Source organism: Lupinus angustifolius, chromosome LG06, assembly GCF_001865875.1.
Source record: "Lupinus angustifolius cultivar Tanjil chromosome LG06, LupAngTanjil_v1.0, whole genome shotgun sequence".
Taxonomy (NCBI): domain Eukaryota; kingdom Viridiplantae; phylum Streptophyta; class Magnoliopsida; order Fabales; family Fabaceae; genus Lupinus; species Lupinus angustifolius.
Window position 1 is genome coordinate 30,364,973 of NC_032014.1, and position 18,697 is coordinate 30,383,669.

The 18,697-nt window shown below is 33.8% G+C and overlaps 3 protein-coding genes and 1 long non-coding RNA gene across 7 annotated transcripts; 3 read left to right on the forward strand and 1 right to left on the reverse strand.

Annotated features, from left to right (window-relative positions):
* On the forward strand, positions 220 to 592 carry LOC109351111. Its single transcript, XR_002108183.1, has 2 exons — positions 220 to 407; positions 438 to 592. It is a non-coding gene; the product is annotated as an uncharacterized LOC109351111 (long non-coding RNA).
* On the forward strand, positions 689 to 5,489 carry LOC109351019 (probable serine/threonine-protein kinase PBL9). 3 transcript variants are annotated; one of them, XM_019592333.1, is made up of 10 exons: positions 689 to 1,034; positions 1,739 to 1,940; positions 2,215 to 2,325; positions 2,919 to 3,149; positions 3,267 to 3,502; positions 3,744 to 3,870; positions 3,952 to 4,023; positions 4,270 to 4,447; positions 5,013 to 5,145; positions 5,242 to 5,489. In XM_019592333.1, exons 2-10 carry the CDS (start codon positions 1,847 to 1,849, stop codon positions 5,485 to 5,487), a joined length of 1,428 nt encoding a protein of 475 aa, XP_019447878.1. In that variant the 5' UTR covers positions 689 to 1,034; positions 1,739 to 1,846; the 3' UTR covers positions 5,488 to 5,489. The 3 variants fall into 3 exon arrangements, with proteins under 3 accessions (XP_019447878.1, XP_019447877.1, XP_019447876.1); XM_019592332.1 differs by lacking the exon at positions 689 to 1,034 and adding an exon at positions 1,357 to 1,566; XM_019592331.1 differs by lacking the exon at positions 689 to 1,034 and adding an exon at positions 1,357 to 1,504.
* LOC109351020 (protein disulfide isomerase-like 1-4) lies at positions 6,124 to 10,118 on the forward strand. Its single transcript, XM_019592334.1, has 12 exons — positions 6,124 to 6,707; positions 6,798 to 6,927; positions 7,639 to 7,804; positions 7,894 to 8,012; positions 8,139 to 8,219; positions 8,521 to 8,607; positions 8,748 to 8,822; positions 8,965 to 9,033; positions 9,123 to 9,203; positions 9,287 to 9,421; positions 9,593 to 9,649; positions 9,758 to 10,118. Exons 1-12 carry the CDS (start codon positions 6,217 to 6,219, stop codon positions 9,938 to 9,940), a joined length of 1,674 nt encoding a protein of 557 aa, XP_019447879.1. The 5' UTR covers positions 6,124 to 6,216; the 3' UTR covers positions 9,941 to 10,118.
* On the reverse strand, positions 11,103 to 17,401 carry LOC109351023 (4-hydroxy-3-methylbut-2-en-1-yl diphosphate synthase (ferredoxin), chloroplastic-like). Of its 2 annotated transcripts, XM_019592335.1 has the most exons (20): positions 17,292 to 17,401; positions 16,920 to 17,150; positions 15,764 to 15,921; positions 15,535 to 15,641; positions 15,335 to 15,435; positions 15,169 to 15,245; positions 14,772 to 14,891; positions 14,450 to 14,680; positions 14,241 to 14,357; positions 14,071 to 14,145; positions 13,877 to 13,954; positions 13,693 to 13,752; positions 13,547 to 13,609; positions 13,256 to 13,400; positions 12,741 to 12,879; positions 12,534 to 12,611; positions 12,295 to 12,454; positions 12,107 to 12,205; positions 11,684 to 11,788; positions 11,103 to 11,432 (listed from the first exon to the last, which is right to left on the reverse strand). In XM_019592335.1, exons 2-20 carry the CDS (start codon positions 17,137 to 17,139, stop codon positions 11,331 to 11,333), a joined length of 2,235 nt encoding a protein of 744 aa, XP_019447880.1. In that variant the 5' UTR covers positions 17,140 to 17,150; positions 17,292 to 17,401; the 3' UTR covers positions 11,103 to 11,330. The 2 variants fall into 2 exon arrangements, with proteins under 2 accessions (XP_019447880.1, XP_019447881.1); XM_019592336.1 differs by lacking the exon at positions 11,103 to 11,432 and having other exon boundaries at positions 11,700 to 11,788; positions 12,057 to 12,205.

Genomic DNA, 18,697 nt, shown 5'->3' on the forward strand with positions numbered 1-18,697 from the left:
ATTATTAACCGTTTTTAAGGTATACCCCTTATTACTCTCTTAAACAAATAAGACCAAGTACTCCAGCAAGGGACACGTGAAAGCATAAATATTTTGTTGGGTTTATTCAAGTGTGAAGTCACATATTAGATATGAGATCATAAGATTATAGTGCATGCAACTTTTTAAATACTTGTAATGTTTTCAAGACTTGAACTATTTGTAATAAAGCTAATAAGAGAAAATTTAGGAGATATATCAATAGCAAAATCTCTGCATGCAGTGGCTGCAATATAAGAACTATTTTCTTCCAATGCAATGCAACCAATGTGCTAACCTGAGTAGCTAGCTAGAGCCTACAAATAATGCTTTACTTTCTCCATTGCATGCTGAAAAATAATAATCTAGTGAAAAAGATAAAGCTATTTGTCCTAGCTGATTCTCTTCATCAACATTAGAAAGGGCATGATGCACTGTTCTGAACACTGATGCACAGAATCTCTTTCTTATTTACTGTTTATGTTATGCAAAGTACTTATTCGTATGGGGATCTATTGTCTCCGAGCATGTCCCCAAGTCTGTTCCAAACCGATCATAATGAAGCAAAAATAGACAAAGTAACAAATGTTTAATGTTTTTAACTGATGTGGCATATTGTGATTAGTCAGGGACAGACTTTGGAACAACATATTGTTTTCGGTACTTATGTAGTTGTATAGTTTCCATGCATGCATGCATCCTGTGAGGGTGACTTTTTTCTTGGAATTTCAAAACACAGCCTGAAAATATCATAATAATTCATCACTTTCTACTTGTACAGTTTTTGCTTTAACCTCAACTCTTTCTAGAGATTATGTTTTTTGGCTTTTGTAGTTTACCTTACTGAGAATCACCAACACTGTTTGCTTTTACCATGGTCCATTCACCATGTTCTGCACTTTTCAGGACAACAATGATGTGTAACATGGAGACCCAGATTTTGTTTTACAAAAAAGTTTAAACTTTTGAGTAGCATGAACCTGGATAATAATCCTGAGAGCTAGTGGAACATTCAGGTAATTTGGTTTAAGTAGTTGAGTAGAATTGATTTTCTTTTTGTTTCACAAGTGCTTGTAAAATCAGAAATCACTTTTTTGTGACAAGCATGTCCTATAGGAACCCATGTTTAGAGATTCCTTGGGAATATTTTGGGATTTGGAATTCCACTTCACTATCATGTAAATATGTGTAGGTTCAACAAAATTCAAAAAGAAACAAGTAATTTCTTCTGTCAACTTCAATGAAGACAACCTGTTTAAAGCATTTTCCAGCTTTTCATGCAGGCTTTCTTAGCTGTATTTATATATATATAGTCAACAACCAAATCCAATGTTTGATTTTTTGGGATGCTAATGCTAGAATAGACTACAAACTAGTCTTACTTACACTCTTATAACCTTCCCCTTTCAAGCACTTTTTTCATATTTACTTCTTACTACTACATTTCCTTGGTATCTATGTAACTTACTTGAGAACCATGCAAAGTGTGAGTTCAATTATTTTCCTCAAATTTTACCATTTTACTATGACTTTTCATTACATTTCTTGGTGAGTTAATATTTGACTTCATAGCTTGTGTTGCCTCTCTATTATTGTGTACTAGTTTTCAATAGTTGTTTTCTGTTCCCTTTGAATAAGTGCATGCTTCATTGTGTCTCTTCAATACATTATAAGAACAAAGTTTCTTATTATTTAGTGATTGTCTTTTGAAATTTTGTAGGGGCAGATTAAGACCATTTGAGAAGAGAGTTTGATATCTTTACTTCAAAAGCAAAAAGCAGAAAAAATTTGAAGCTAAGAGCTCATAAAGAAGTTCATGGGGTAATGCATGATGACAATGAGATTGTTATGGAGATTAAGGTTGCCACTACTCATATTGATTCAACTTTTATACCCCAACAAATCAACCTACAAATTATATGGTAAGATTTTGTTAATTTGTTTCACCTATCATATTCATTAAGAAGATTTCTGTAACAAAAAAGTTATTCCTTAGTTTCAGAATCAAGGACAATAGGCCTTAAGTTATTCCTTTACAAATAATGATTTTTTCATGTAACTTTTCCATTTTCTCATGGATATACACATTGATCTTCAAGTCAGATATCATTAGTTTCAAAAGGGTTGTTGCATAAACATGTTTGATGAATCAATTACATTGTTGGTTACAGTTTTTACATAATTTTTTAACTGCAGCTGAGGCTTTGTTCACTATCAAGAGTTCACAACAATTTGGATGCAACATTGTGAATTATCCATGTCAAATACAATGGCCTTGTCTTGACTGCAATAAAATAAAAGATCCAGGTGCTTTTTCTCTAAATTCTCTGTAAGCTCCTTCTCTCAATCTCTCCGAATTTGTGTGTAGTACTCATTGGTTATTAGAACTTCAAAAAACATTGACGGCATGAGACTCGATCTAGAACTTATAGTATCGAGCACTTATCACTAGGCCAAAAGTTATAGTTGTTAGTCACAACATCATCTATCTATTTGACACCTTCTCTAGGCCTTAAAAGGCAGGATGCTCACTCGCCGCCGATAGAATCTGATTGCTGAGAACATCGATCATTATGCTCGATAAAACATGCCAGAAGTTGCTTGGAATGTTAAACAAATGTGTCCTCTATCCAGAATGGAAAATATGGTAGAGAATACAGAAAATGAGATAATCACAAACTAGACTAAGATTTTACTACAAGGTGAAAAAGTGTGTGCATAAAACATTACTATTGATAAATGAATAGTATGGCTTATATAAAACAGTATAGAGTAATTAACCATAATACAGTAATACTAGATAACAAAAGATTTCAACTTTTGCTTCAAGTATTTTCCTTCAGAATTTTCAGTTCAGCTATAACAATCATAAAAAGAAAAGATCTTTATTTTAGAAACAGGTGTAATAACAGGAAAAATAGATGGGAATAATGACATTCCAACACTTACACCTCTTCAAGATTCTCAAGCTAAGAGACCAAAAGGAATAAAGGGTGCTGTTATAGTTGGTGGCATTGTTGCTTCCTTAATTGTGGTTACAATTCTAGTGTTTGTCTATGTCTGCTTGATGAGAATCAAAAGACTTATAAGACAAACATCTGAGTCTGCTTCTTCTATGCCATCTCCATCTGGTAAGTTAAATGAAGATCTTCAATAAGAGTAATAGTAACAAATATTCAAACAAGTTCTGTTTCACTTTGTTGTGAATTGTGATTGTTGTTATGGTATTTCATTTCCTTTTTGTGCAGTTGAGATGGGAAGATGCAACAACTCAGAGTATGTAAGTGCTTTTACTTCACATTATTCACAGAAGACAAGGCATATAACCATTTTGGAACTTGAACAAGCTACAACAAATTTCGGTCAGAGTAATATTATAGGTGAAGGTGGATTTGGTTTTGTTTACAAGGGTTTGCTTGAAGATGGATCTATTGTAGCCATAAAAAGGCGCCTATTTGCTTTGACACCAGATTTCGTCCGAGAGGTAAATATGTAATGAGAAGTCTCTTCCATTTGCTTAATAAAGCTTTGCTATGCGCGTGGCCGAGGGATGGTTTGGTAGACACTCTTACCTTATATTTGTAAGAGACTGATTCCACGACTCGAACATGAGACCTCATATTCATTCAAACCAAATCCCCCTAGTTAGTAACTATTTGCGACCGTGCTAGCGCGACTTAGTCTTCTAAACATAACAATGTCTGTGTGATTCCAATGGATGGCAGGTTAAGCAGATAACTCACATCCACCACATACATCTTGTGAAGCTTATAGGCTATTATGAAGATAGGTTCCAACAATTGCTTGTGTATGAATATCTCCCTAATGGCAATGTAGGGAATCACCTATATGGTAATTTTCCAATCTATACTTGTGTTAAGTTTGTTTCACATTCTATCATGTTTATGCTTAATATGCATGTTGTTATTGCAGACAATGAAGGTTTACCACTAGGAAGGTTAGACTTGTGGAGAAGGTTATCCATTGCTTTAGGAGCTGCCAAAGGTAAAACCCATCTAAGCTATGATTTTCGAATGAAGATAAGATGTCTCTAACCATATCCCGCCCAATAAGACAGTGTCACGTCATTTAAATTCCACGGATAATTCATCCGTTCCTCAGGCTTGTTAAATGATGTGACATTATCTTATCGGGCAGGACAGGATTAAGGACATCAACTTGGGACAACATTGATGATTTTTAGTGTCCTTTGTGGAACTCAACAACAAATTCATCTTTGCTTTGCAACAGGACTTGAACATCTTCATAGTTTGGTCCCTCCTTTGGTTCACACAAATTTTAGAACTAGAAATGTTCTTTTAGATGAAAATTATAGTGCCAAGGTTTCTGATTATGGATTCTGCAAAATGCAAAGAAAAGCTGACCAACCTGGCTCATCTTCAAACATAGACTGTTTTCTTGATCCAGAGTATGCTACAATAATACCACCCTCTCCTATAAAACTTGCATGAAGTTCTTTAAATACTTTCATGTTATTCTTCAATATAAATGTGACACATGCATTGTTTAAAAAGTTATAGTTGTTATTATGTGTAGGTTTAAAAAATATTATCATATAGTCTCTTATAATAGTTATCTTACAAATCACACTTAAAAATCTATATTTGGTTGGTTGATAATGTAAAAAACTTTACATCAACATATCAAAATTAAACCCTATGTAAAGGTGATATTGACATGATAAAAATAATACATGTTATACTTTATTATAAAAAGAATATCATATTATCAATAAGGTGTTGGTTTAGTGGTCCAAGGTCGATGATTCAATTCCTATAAGCAACACTTGTTGGGAGGGGTAGCCACAAACCCCGAAAGAGATTAGTTCCTTACTCAAGAAAGTTGAACGAATACCTTTGGTAGTAAAAAAAAAGAATATCCTAAGCACCCCAAAATCTCTATACAAATTATTTTTCTCTATTTTATTTTTTGATTGTTGATTTGGGATATATGAACATTTGTTTTGTCCAAAGGTTGAGCTTATCACAAAACTATTCAGAGCATAGTGATGTATACAGTTTTGGAGTATTCTTACTAGAATTGATTAGTGGATGTGAAGCACATAACAAAAACATGTCAAACACATATGAAACTCTAGTATTTCAGGTACATTATTAATACATGCTTCCAAACTTAATGAAATTTTGTTTTCCATTGTTTAATAATTTCTTAGGACACACTAATCCTAGTTTTGTATTGAAGGCAAAACATAACAATGATGTGGACAATTTTGTTGACATGAGACTAGGAGAGCATGAAAAGTGTAATAATGGTGCTACAAATATGATGAAGTTGGCATTGTTATGTGTGGATTTGAGTTATAGAAGACCATCAATGAGGCAAATTGTGCAAGAGTTGGAGCATATTCAAAGAGAAATTGCTCCTTTCTATTCTCAATTCAGTGAGGAAATTGGTGTGGTCACACTAGGGAGTGAGCTATTTCAATAACTTGTGATGTCGATTTAAGTGAAATTAAGACTTTATTGTTATTTAGGTATTGTATTTCATTTGGATATTCATTTGTAATTATATTTATCAATTATATTATTATGTTGATATATGTTGTAAATTATATTGATGGAGTAAAAAATTATAAAATAATTTTGGAAAGTGGATTCTTTTGTTTTGTTTTGAGAACAAAATAATGTGATGATCATCTTATATCATAAAAGTTTGATTGATAATGTTATATGGTTGAAAAAACTTTGAAGAATTGGAGCTAAATTAAAGAATGGATATTTTTTTATCAAAGATATTCTTAACTTTTTGGACAAGGAATTAATTTTTTTTGGTGTATGACTTTCTTTCTCAACAAGTATTGTTATAAAAAATCGAATACTGAATATTTTGATCGATCTAACGAATTTTTATACTACTGTACCACTTTGTTGGTTAAGAATGGATATAATACACAATTATAAAATTGTAAATAGCTCAAAAACTAACAACTTAATTAATACTTGTACTTTTTGAGAAAGTTATTTGGAAAAATTGCTTATTTGAATTTGTAAACGATTTCTCTATAAAGTAATTTAAAATAAATGAAATGTTTTGGACAATTGCAAAACGGCGTCGTATAGAAAGATAGTTGAAGTAGAAAGTCAACAACACAGTGAGAGTGAAAAACGCCATAGCCATAGCCATAGATCTGTAACTTCAATTCCTTCACTTTCAACAATGAGAACCTTTCTCTTCCTTTCTCTCACAACCCTTCTTCTCTTCTCTTCCTTCTCTCTCATTTCCTCTACCACCGAAGACGAACTCGAAGATCTCACCTTCCTCCAAGACTCCGATCAAACTTCCGATTCCGACCACCACCACCACTTCGACGACGAAGACGACAACCTCGATGACTCCTCCTCCGTTTCCGATCCTGAAATCGATGAAAAGGACGTCGTCGTTTTGAATCAGAAGAACTTCAGTGACGTCATCAACAATAACCGTTTCGTGTTGGTTGAATTCTACGCGCCTTGGTGCGGTCACTGTAAGGCATTGGCTCCTGAATATGCAGAAGCTGCTACTGAATTGAAGGGCAAAGGTGTAATTTTAGCGAAGGTTGATGCTTCTGAAGAAAATGAATTGGCACAGGAGTATGATATTCAAGGATTTCCTACTATCTATTTATTCATCGATGGGATTCATAAACTCTACAATGGCAATAGGAACAAGTAATTTCATTGAATTTGAATTGAATTTGGTTTTTTGAATTTTATTATTTTTAATTTGAATATTGATTTTTTTTATGTATATGATTATAGAGATGCTATAGTGAGTTGGATTAAGAAGAAGACAGGGCCTGGTATTCACAATGTAACTAGTTTGGATGATGCTGAAACCATTTTGACCTCTCAATCCAAACTTGTTTTGGCTTTCCTCAACTCTTTAGTTGTAAGTATTACTCATGTTTACTTTTTACACATTCAATGCCAAATTTGTACTTAACAAATGTACCTTGTTTGTGATTGTTTTTGGTATATAAATTTTTTTGTTAACTAAGTTTGTTTGGGTTATTGGGTAATAACTTAATAAGCTTGGTTTATGGACCAACAAAGTGTTGGTCTAGTGGTGTAAGACCCCGTTAGATCTCTAGGATGACCAAAATGTTAAGGGTTCGATTCCTAGGAGCGACACTTGTTGGGAGGGGCAGTCACGCACCCTAAAAAGAATTAGTTCCTTACCCAAAATGGTGAGGGATACCCTTGGTAGTACCAACAAAAAAAGCTCAGTTTATGGGGGGGAAACTTATAACCCAGGTACAGAGCCAAAGGTCAACATGTTCAGTTTAATTTTTCAGTTTATAATCATAATTTAAAAACACAATTTATATCAAACACATGCATTATTACTCTTTTCTTAATAAGCGGAGTTTGTATTTTATTACTTGAATCAAATGTCCATTTGTTTTTATAATTTGGTTTGTCAAATGGATTGCTTCATTTCCTAGTCAATCAGTATATTTATTTTCAATGAAGCTAAGTTGTTTTTAATTGTTAATTGTCTGGATTAAATGATTTAACGATTGGTTTGAGATGGAATAGTTGACTATATGAGATTGTTGGTTCTAGTGCTTCATTTATCTTGTTATGTATAACAATGCAGGGCCCTGAGAGTGATGAGCTAGCTGCCGCTTCAAGGCTTGAGGATGATGTCAATTTTTATCAAACTGTGAATCCTGATGTGGCGAAGCTTTTCCATATTGATCCCGATGTTAAACGCCCAGCTTTGATCCTGATCAAGAAAGAGGACGAAAAACTCAACCATTTTGGTTTGTTTTCTTTCTCATTCTTCTCTCTTTTGTCTGAAAAAAGAAGTTATTTTTATTGTAAACTTGACATATTGTATCTGTCCCTGCAGATGGCCAATTTGCGAAGTCTGAAATAGCAAACTTTGTAACCTCCAACAAGCTTCCTTTGGTAACAGTTTTCACAAGAGAGGGTGCTCCAGCAATATTTGAAAATCCAATCAAGAAACAGGTAGCTATTTATGTACATGTTAATTTGTTTCTTGTTATATTACTGATCTCAGAAGAAAAATAATCTTCGGGAATGACATCATAGCATTTTTCTGACATTGTTATGGGTTTGAATCTTCACGTTTAGTTGTTGCTGTTTGCAACTTCAAATGATTCAGAGAAGCTGATCCCAGTATTTCGAGAAGCAGCAAAATCTTTCAAGGGGAAGGTATATTTTCCTACAGTCTATTTTATAATACTCGTGCAAAACTCAAACCCGGTCAATTACACACTTCTAGAATTATACAAATACCCTGCCACAATTAGCAACCTTGACCGTATTTGTAAAATTGTAAAATCATAAAAAGTTAGCATTTTACTTGTGCTGGGAGCTGATATGAGTGATATTTGAAAGTTCTTTCTTTTCTGCTTTTGTTGCATTTTACTGATAAAATATCCCATATATCATTTTAAATTTTAAGAAATATTTAAATTTACTTCCTACACTTTTGTGCAATTATCTGTTGCAGCTGATCTTTATATATGTGGAATTGGACAATGAAGATTTTGGAAAGCCTGTTTCGGAGTACTTTGGTATCAGTGGGAATGCTCCAAAAGTAATTGTTTCTTCTTCCCTTTTTTAATTCTATCCAAGTGCATTTGACTAATGAAACTCTAGACATCAACATACTACTTCCTCTAAAGTCTAAATCATTTGGAAGCAAATTTAAGTAACCCTGTCGAATTTCCAATACAGGTACTTGCATACACTGGAAATGAAGATGGAAAAAAATTTGTGCATGATGAGGAGGTGACTGTTGACAACATAAAGGTACCCTTTTCTCCCTTCTCGTTCAGACCTCTTAATTTTGTTACCATGTTAGGGAATGTGCATTAATGCCATTCTCTGTTATCTAACAATGTTTTAGAAGCAAATTTGTAGTTTAAAATTTGAAATCTTTATTTTATCCCAGGTATTTGGGGAAAATTTCTTTGAAGACAAGTTAAAGCCTTTCTTCAAGTCAGATCCAGTTCCTGAAAGTGTAAGCTATTTTGATTTTAATCCCTCACTCCAAGTATGTTCTATTGACCCGGTCTTTCGTATCTAATATGTTTGCTAACTTATTGACAGAATGATGGTGACGTGAAAATAGTTGTTGGGAATAACTTTGATGAAATTGTCTTGGATGAGTCAAAGGATGTTCTCCTCGAGGTACAATTTTAGCCCTCTACTTTATGAGTTATATTTAGATCTGCACCTTGTTTACGTTAATTTGATGGTTGTTGGAATACTAGATTTATGCTCCGTGGTGTGGACATTGCCAAGCACTGGAACCAATATATGACAAGCTTGCAAAACATCTTCGCAGTATTGACTCTATTGTGATAGCCAAAATGGATGGAACAACAAATGAGCACCCTAGGGCAAAGGTAAACCCAAAAATGTAAACCACATGTTGCAAGCATATGGTATATACTATTGCTATTATCGATCGAAGTGGCTTTTGGTCTTTAACTCACGCAAGGTTTCGAATTTTCCATGAAGCATCATATCATAAGCCATTATGTAAATTTATTGATCAATACTGGTTTACATTGCAGCCTGATGGATTCCCCACTCTTCTCTTCTTCCCAGCAGGAAACAAGAGTTTTGACCCGGTATGTGAATATTAAACGACGGTGCATATTTTATCTATTCAACTATAAGATCTATAGAAGCTTTATCATTAGGTGACTAAATATATAATTTGTTCACTTTGTCTGCAGATTACTGTTGATACCGATCGTACAGTGGTGGCTTTTTATAAGTTCCTCAAGAAAAATGCATCAATCCCATTCAAGCTCAAGAAACCAACCTCAACTTCTAAACCGCCAAGTTCTGATGCCAAGGAGAGTGCTGATGCTAAGGAGAGCCAGAGCAGCAATGTTGATGTGAAGGATGAATTATGAAGAGTTACAAGATATAGTTCTATTTTTGAAGAGGTATGATTCATATAGATGTTAGCAGAAAAACAATCTAACAAATGAGGCGACATGTGTATTATTATTAGCTTCAGTTTTTACAGCTTCATGGGGTATTTAAGAATTTTGGTGAGACTTTAATAAAAAAAACTTTTCATTTTGTTTATTCATCCTCTTTTATAACTCTAAATTTTCCATGTCCCACTGGCAGAGCGCCTTATGTTTCTAATAGGCCATGAACTCGACCAGGGTCATTCTCCCGCCTTATGTTTCTAATAGGCCACCAACTCGATCAGAGTCATTCTCAACGAGTTCATAAGAAGTGATCTCATTCTTTTCTTTAGGTCCATGTAGACAACACACCTTGATTTTCTTAATTGATAGTGTAACTAAAGGAGAAATTATGGATAGAAGGGAATCTCACAATTTACACAATCCAATAAGTGGTCGACATATTTTGTTAAATAAAGTTTCTTAACCACTCATATCTCTTGATTTGAGGATTGTGTGTGATAAAATCTTTTTGCCCCTCATTTCTTCTTTATACGCAATTTACATAAAATGAATCAAGATCTTAACCCTCATAATGAAAATGCATAATTTAATTTGCATAAAAAGAGAGTACATATTTAATTTATAGATTAAAATAAGAAATTAACTACATGCAATATTACAACGCAATATAAAAATGAATTCATATTACCTTATAAATGAACAGTGAACACTTTTTATGAAAACTAATTTTTTAATCTCTAAATCCCCTAAAATGATTATTTATGCACCCCTTCAAAAATTAAAGATTATCTATCGTAGTTCTTCCCTCAATTGCATGAAAAGCAAGAAATGGCATTTTTTTTTTAAAATGTTATCAAGTGTCCAATGCATAAAAATAGCTTTCCCTTCCATCTATAATATCACACGATACCATAAATTGAATTAACAAGCATCAATTAGGTGATAGCTCGTTTTGATTTGTACTAAAGTCAAATATTTTATTGCAAGATATGCATCTAATTGATTAAGTTGGAGCTGTTTTTAAAGCTGCAATATCTCTGTATTTTTTGTTTAGCCAAACATCACTCAAAGATTTCAACCAAACAAAGACTTAATTGGTAGGATATAATCCTATTCCTGAACCTGACTGAAATCATATAATTAATCCTTTGTATTATTATTCTTATTCTTTTATTAATGATGGAAGCAAAGTAGGTATTTGTTCTGTATACATGTAGCTGTAGAGTCCTTCACCCCTACCCTTAATAGGGACCTTACATGGAAATTTAGGCCTTTTTTCCAACTTGTATTGAAACTAAAACTCTCAATGCTTCCACAAAATTACATATACAACAGTTAACAAGGACATATTGAACTGTTGCTTCTACTCTTCTGCATTAGGCTCTACCCAACGTCCATGCTCTTTTATTAGATCAATCAATGCATTGGTTGCATGTTCCATCGCAATTCCGCGCTTCACCACAGTCTGCAATAATTGTAGAAAAAACAAGAACTTAATCTCAAGGTTCATTAAAAATCGTACGCAGCCTTGCCTCTACAAGCAGTGAGACTGTTTTCAGGATTTGAACCTGTGACCTCATGGCCACTAAGCAAACACGGTTGTGCCAAGCTCGCCGTCTTAAGGTTCATTAAGCATACAACGTTAAAAAGATGGTTTTTTTCTTCTAGAAGTTAAGTTTTAGTAATATGGGCATGAAGAAGTAAAGAACATGTTACCTTTCCAACATAGAGATCAATCTTTCCGGGATTACCACCCACATAACCAAAGTCTGCATCAGCCATCTCCCCAGGTCCATTCACAATGCATCCCATGATTGCAATCTGATGCCGGAAAAATAAACATTGCATAGTTACACTCATGTAATTTATAAACTACGGAAATCACGTTGAACTCCTTTGAGGTTTGATTTAATTACACCATATAGTCTCTTGTCTTGGAAGTTATAAAAAGGGAGGTCAGTGTAATTTCAATATCACAAATGTAATCATAATATAAACCCCGAGAGGTTCGTGCAATTCTTGAAACAAGAGGATACTTTGTGTAACAAAGTCGATATATTCCCTATAATAAACTACGATGCATGGTTATAAGTGTGGGTGTGGAGCATGCGCTGCAGAGGAAAAGAATTAGTTAATTACCGATACACCAGGCAGGTGCGATGTCTTCTCTCGAATTTCTGCACTTATTTCTTGAAGATCGAACAATGTTCTTCCACAGGATGGGCATGACACATACTCCTGCAACACATGTTAGGCTTATAAATAAAGATCATAGATATTTGTTTTTCGAGTTCAGTCTACGTCTTGTCTATGCTTGAACTATATACCGTCTTTGTGTTTCTCATTCTGCAGCCTTGCAGCAAATTGAAAGATGTGTTTCTTAGAAATTCAAATTCCTGGTCTGGGGCTTCTAAAAGAAGACCGTCTCCAAGCCCATCAACCAAAAGGGCTCCAGCATTAGTACCGGCACCAATCACTAAGTCGTCCCTGTAAGCGGAATGGATTAGGTTTCACTAAGATTCATATTTCTTGCATCTTAACCAACAAATACCACAAATTGCGTTACCTGTGAATCCCGGTTGGAAAGTTTATGTGGTGAATGACAGCAAAGTTCAGAGAATTTTCTGATAGGTACTCAAATAGCCTGACGACGATTCAAGATATAAATATTATGAGAATTCTATTAATCAGTGAAGATTAGTTTTATAGATGAAGCTCGGAAATTTCATCGTATTGTTTACAGCAAATGATTAATCATGAGCAACATTCTCACCTCCTTGCTGCATGAACCCTGCTAACATTCTCTTCCGTGTACGACAGGTCATGGAGAATCATAGTAGCATCAACACCTTTGAGAATTTCTAGTTCTTCATAAGGCTCATCCCCTCGTAATGAGACAACCAAGCGTGTGCCTAATGGATCACCAATTCACATTAGATCAAACATGAACATTGAAGCGGGTGAGGAAAATAAGTTCGGAGTAAATTACACAAAGCAAAGGGCGATCCAATGCACGAGACTCCCACCTAGTGAGGTCTAGGGAAGGGTAGATGTACATAGTCTTACCTTGTAAGCGAAGAGATTGTTTCCATTATTTGAACTCATGACCATGTCACAAGGCAAGTTTCAAAGTAAATTACACATTTTGAGTAATTTATGTAATAAATTATATCTATGTAACGAATCTTTAGTTTTGAAAAAAGGTTTCTGTGATGCCATTAAATCTGAATGAATGTTCATGTAATTTATTTAGAATGTATAAAAAGAAAAACTCGGAGTGAGCAGCACCTTGTGGCAAAAGCTTATAAGCTCCAGTAGATAGTTCATTGAGGGTAACCAGAACCATGGCATTGGGTAACGGCTTCGTTAGCTGCTCCGACAAAGGAGTTATAATCCCCATACTTATATCTATCAGTCTTTTCAGAGCTAGACGCTGATCACAGTATACAAAATTGGAAAGGGAAAGAAAATCATTCAATTATTGCAATAAATTATAATGCCGAAATAATTTGATTGATAATGAAGCAGAACAAGGAAAATCTTATATTTCGACTTGGTTGCCAAAGTGGAGGATCTTACGGCATTAGCATCATCTACTGGAGGAAGTTCCCGCAATAAGATTGAATCTACTGTAGCCAGATCCTGAATGTAAAGGTCCTACTATGTCAATAACTTCTTATTTAAATCCATAAGACATTCGTCGAACAGAATAAAGTAACAGAAACCTTAAATGGCATGCCAATAATGAGTTTAGCAGCAAGTGACTTGTATAGCAGCTCCGGATTCTGTAAAAGTCAGGGGCCGAATTCTTTCAGAAAAAGATTAAGAGAATTCAAATGTGATACACATAAACGGATATTCTTTTAGAGACATCTAGCCCGACAAACAGAAGAGGTGCCGATTTGTTACCTCTAACTGGTTCAAGGAGACTGACATGAGAACAGAACCATCCCGGTGCAGAGCACCTCTGTAATCCACCTCTTCACCCTGTACCATGATGGATAGTTCACGTATAAGTACGGATGGTGCCAAAAGAAGGAAATTGTGTGTGTGGATTTGAGGTATATATTTGGTTTAGTAGTCTAAACATTTAATAGTTTAACCTCTTTTTGAACTGGCAATTGACCAGATCGGCGCTGGAAGTCAAAATAATGTCGGTGCTTTTCTTCAAAAGGTGCCTGAAGGAGCGATTAAAAGAAAGTTCTTAGCATTTGAGAATGTCGGATTTTATACAGTTTAGGCGTGTGAAATAGAAATCTGTTTTGAATCATACCACCCCTTTCTGAAGTTCAGAGGCTCTCATTCCAAGGTTTGCCAACCTTCTGCAAGGATCTATCTCCTCCTCGGGTGGTTCGGTGAGAGAAACTCGAATTGTATCGCCCAATCCGTCCTGATAAACAGCATATCATCAACATGCATTGCATGAATTCTAAACATCTGGATGAATATTTCTATTTTATATGCAATTAATCATATGCATACCTGAAGAAGCGTTCCGATTCCAATTGCAGACTTCATCCTCCCATCCTCACCTTCTCCGGCTTCAGTAACTCCTAAGTGCAATGGGTAATCCCAACCTTGCACAAGCATTTCAGCTACAAGGGAGCGATATGCCTGGACCATGATAACCGGGTTGCTCGCTTTCATAGAGAAAACGAAATTGTGGAAGTCCAACTTTCGGCATATCCTTGCAAATTCAAAAGCAGATTCAACCTGTCCAATCATAGCTTAGTAAGAAAGGCAATTCTCTTTGCGGGTACATAAATGCATTGCAGTAGAAGAGGGGGAAGAATTGTCTGCTTACCATTCCCCTAGGAGAATCTCCATAATAGCTCATTATACGATCTGAAAGACTGCCATGGTTCGTCCCGATGCGCATCGCTCTCCCATATTTCTTACATTTTTCAACCAATGGTGTGAAAACCTGGCATTTAATAACGCTTAAAAAAGGTCAATAAGTTCATAGTTCAGTTGTGATATTAATTCTAACTGGAATTGAAAAGAAGAAAATAAATTCCCGATTCCTTTATAAATTTTTAAGCAAGATTTATGCAATACATAAATTGTCCCGATGTCCGTAGTAATGACTAAGGATGCATGCATGAGAGATGAATGGCCCAAAATTAAAGTGCTGATAAACTAGTGTAATGCATGCGCTACACAAAAAACTTAGAGATAAAACAACAGATGAGAAGTTTGACCTGTTCAATATGCTCAAGCTCTTTCTGATAATCATCTTCTGTGTACTCTAGTTGTTCAAATTGAGCCCGTCTGTCAGCTGCAAAAGACCATCATCGGCATTGTGGGTTCAGAATAAAAGCAAAAATAAAATAAAAGAAAACTAATGAATTAAGGAAGATATGCTACCGAAATTGCCAGGGTTGACACGAATCTTGTCAAAGCATTCAGCAACTCGCAAAGCGATAGCAGGGGCAAAATGAATATCAGCCACCAATGGTATGTTGTAGCTGGACAAAGATGAATAAGGACACATTTGAAAACATGAATTATATAGGCTTAAAGCATCAACCATGTCCAATATATAGCACACAATAATTTATACTCACTTTTTCTGCACAAGGGAGTTTTTAATCTCAAAACATGCATCAGCTTCTCTCTTCCCTTGAACTGTTATCCGTACGATATCAGCTCCTCTATCAGCTATTTTCATCACCTGCCGATCGAAATCAGATAAGTAAACATAACAACTAAACCCATCAGTCAAATTTAATCCATAAGAGTAAATCACATAAAAGCATGCACAATTAATGCAAAGCAGAAGAGCGGTTGTATAACCTGTTCAACGGTTCCAGCTACATCCTTTGTATCAGTTGTAGTCATTGTCTGAATTCTTATAGGATGTTCACTACCAATAGACACATCACCAACCTTCACTGTCCTTGTTTTCCTCCGAATAGTTTGGTTTAATGATTCACAATACTTTTGCCTAGGAACTACATTTACATTGTTACCCATGCATCGGGTGAAAGTAAAGTAAGTAAATAACCACTATACGAAAAATAACACCTAAACAATAATTAGAGAGGCCATTTAGGAATGAAAAATGGATGGATAAAAAACAAAACTAAAAGTCTTAGAAACACTACCAGGAAAATATGTGAAACACTAAAGTAGTGGATTTGAAGCTAAGACAGAATTTTTAACAACAATATGTTTTATAGCATATTCTATTAGCTTTAATTTGAAAGGAACATAAATATCAATTTGCATGTGTCACTCTTGAGGTTTTTCGGAAGGCGTCTATCAAAACAACTTGAAGGTAAAATCATAGACAGGATAGGATATAGCTTCATGCACGTATATTCACATAAGGGGCATTTGTGCAGAAAATAAAATGAGGGCAGTTATCATAATCAAATGATGAAAACTAGGCAGATACGAGGTTTAGAGATCGTTCGTTTAAGCTTTAAAAGGTGATTCCAAAAATAAAAATAAGTGATTTTCATTGTATCTTGTATGTAAATAAGAAGCTATTTTGCTTTTGGCTACATAGAATTAAACAAAGTAAATTTCTTGCCTTCTCTCCTCTCTTAGGTAGAAGCTATTTTGAAAAGAAATTATAGGTTCTCAAAAAAAGCAGAATTTCAGTTTTTTTTACTTTTTTTGCAAAAACTCAACCAAACAGAAGCCACATTTGTTCAGGGTAAAAAAAATTGATTCTCCGTAAGCGTTTTCGGAAGAAATTTTTCCATGAGACTGAAAAAATCAGTTTCTCCAAAAAAGCCGAAATTTAGCTTTTTTCTTCAATTAACAGATTTTTAATTGAAGCCCAACCAAACAAGCATATGAAACATCAAAAAAAGGATTTTTTTTCCTTATAAAAATCACAAATTTTGAGTGAAAAAAGCTAAAACAAATGGGCATGCAAATTAATAGATGAAGAGACTGCATAATATACAAGAATTAGAAAACAAGAAATGAAAATATATACCCAAAAGAGGAGTTCCTGATGATGCAGGTTGAAGTTGAAGAATATCTTGAGCAGGATTTGAAGAGTTTCTTATAACTAAAACCCTCTTTGTCTTTCCAGATTGCACTTTCTTCATATCAGAAACTCTCACAAAATCCATACTTTTTCCAAACCCATTACTGTAATCCCAAGTGTTGATGGTTGAAAATGAACCTGGTATAGCTCTTACACTTGAAGCCATTTTTGAAGCACCTTAATCAAATAAAGATTGCAAATTTATGAATCAATGGTAACAATAGCATAGAAATACAAACTCCATATACAACATAACATAATACTATAATCAAGGGTCAAAAGTCAACATTCAAATGTCAAAACATTACATTGGTTTACCTGATAGAGTGAAAGAGAATAATTGTTTGTGACTATGATGATCTTGTGTTGTGTTCCTCAGCACTAAACAAATATTATCCTTTGTCAATACAAGGTTTAGTACAATGTATATTTTGTACTATGTGTTTATGTACCCAAATTATTAAAAAAAAATGAAATAATTAATAAATTATTTAATGAATATATTTGTGATTATTGATTCAATATATCCACTCTAATTTTTTATTTTTTTTTATTTTTATTTGGGGTATTTTGTTGGGTTCAAATATAACACTGTTTGGTGAGTGCTTTTAGAAAACTCAGTAGATATTTTTTGAATTTAATTATTATTTAACCATTCATAGAAAAGGAATGTGATTTTATGCAATGTTATTTACTTATTTATTTCCTTTTTCTACCTTACCCTTTATAAGAAATTAGTCAATCTAATACCATTTTTAAAAAGTGACATTGAATCACGTAAATAAATAAAAAAACAACTCCAAATTGTTTGGTTTATTATCACCTATTTGTTCATATTCAAATGCACAACCAACAACTTATTTACTATATCAAATATTAAATATTAAATGTTCGATTCTTGAGAGCGACAAAAACATGTAAGAAATAGCTTAATAGTGCAAGGTCTCACTAAATTCTAGAATATCGTACTAGATCAAAGGTCAAACGTTCAATTCTGGAAAGCAATAGGTACTTATGAAAAGGGACAACCACATAACTTGATTATACACCCAAAATGCATATGATTTGTTTATTTTTATTCATTCTTTGTATTAGATAGTAAAATGTTGATGAATATTAAAATTAATACAATAGGGGAGGAATATCTACATTTGAAATTTTAAAAAAAATTGTTTACTTAGTGTCAAATAAAGATTCTGGTTGTTAGGAATATTCCGTCTTGAGAAGTAAGGCACAACAGTCATTATCGAGCTTAGAGTGTTTTTGGTAGGAGAGAATAAAGAAAGGAAATAGAGACCTACCAACTTTTGGTTCCTTATCTAAGTGAGAAGAAATGTTAAAATTGTTTTTTTGCATTTCCTATAATATATTTATCTTATCATATATTCATTATTATTTATAAAGAGTAAAATTGTCTATTTAATACAAATATATTTTCTTTCTCTTTTACTTATTTCATATTTCTTTTCTACCAAACAATTCTTACGATCATTTCTTTTTCTCCACTCATATTCTTTCTTTTTATCTTATTTTATTTCCTAAACCAAATAAATCATTAATGAAATTTAGTAAGGATTTCTTAGTTTTTTCCTCCTAATTCCTAAAGGGCATTTGACATAAAATGATAAATAATTAGAATCATTATATTAAGTTAACTATGTACATCAGAATACCTAAATTCACACATTCTCAAGTGTTAAATTCAATTAAAAGGAAAATAATTT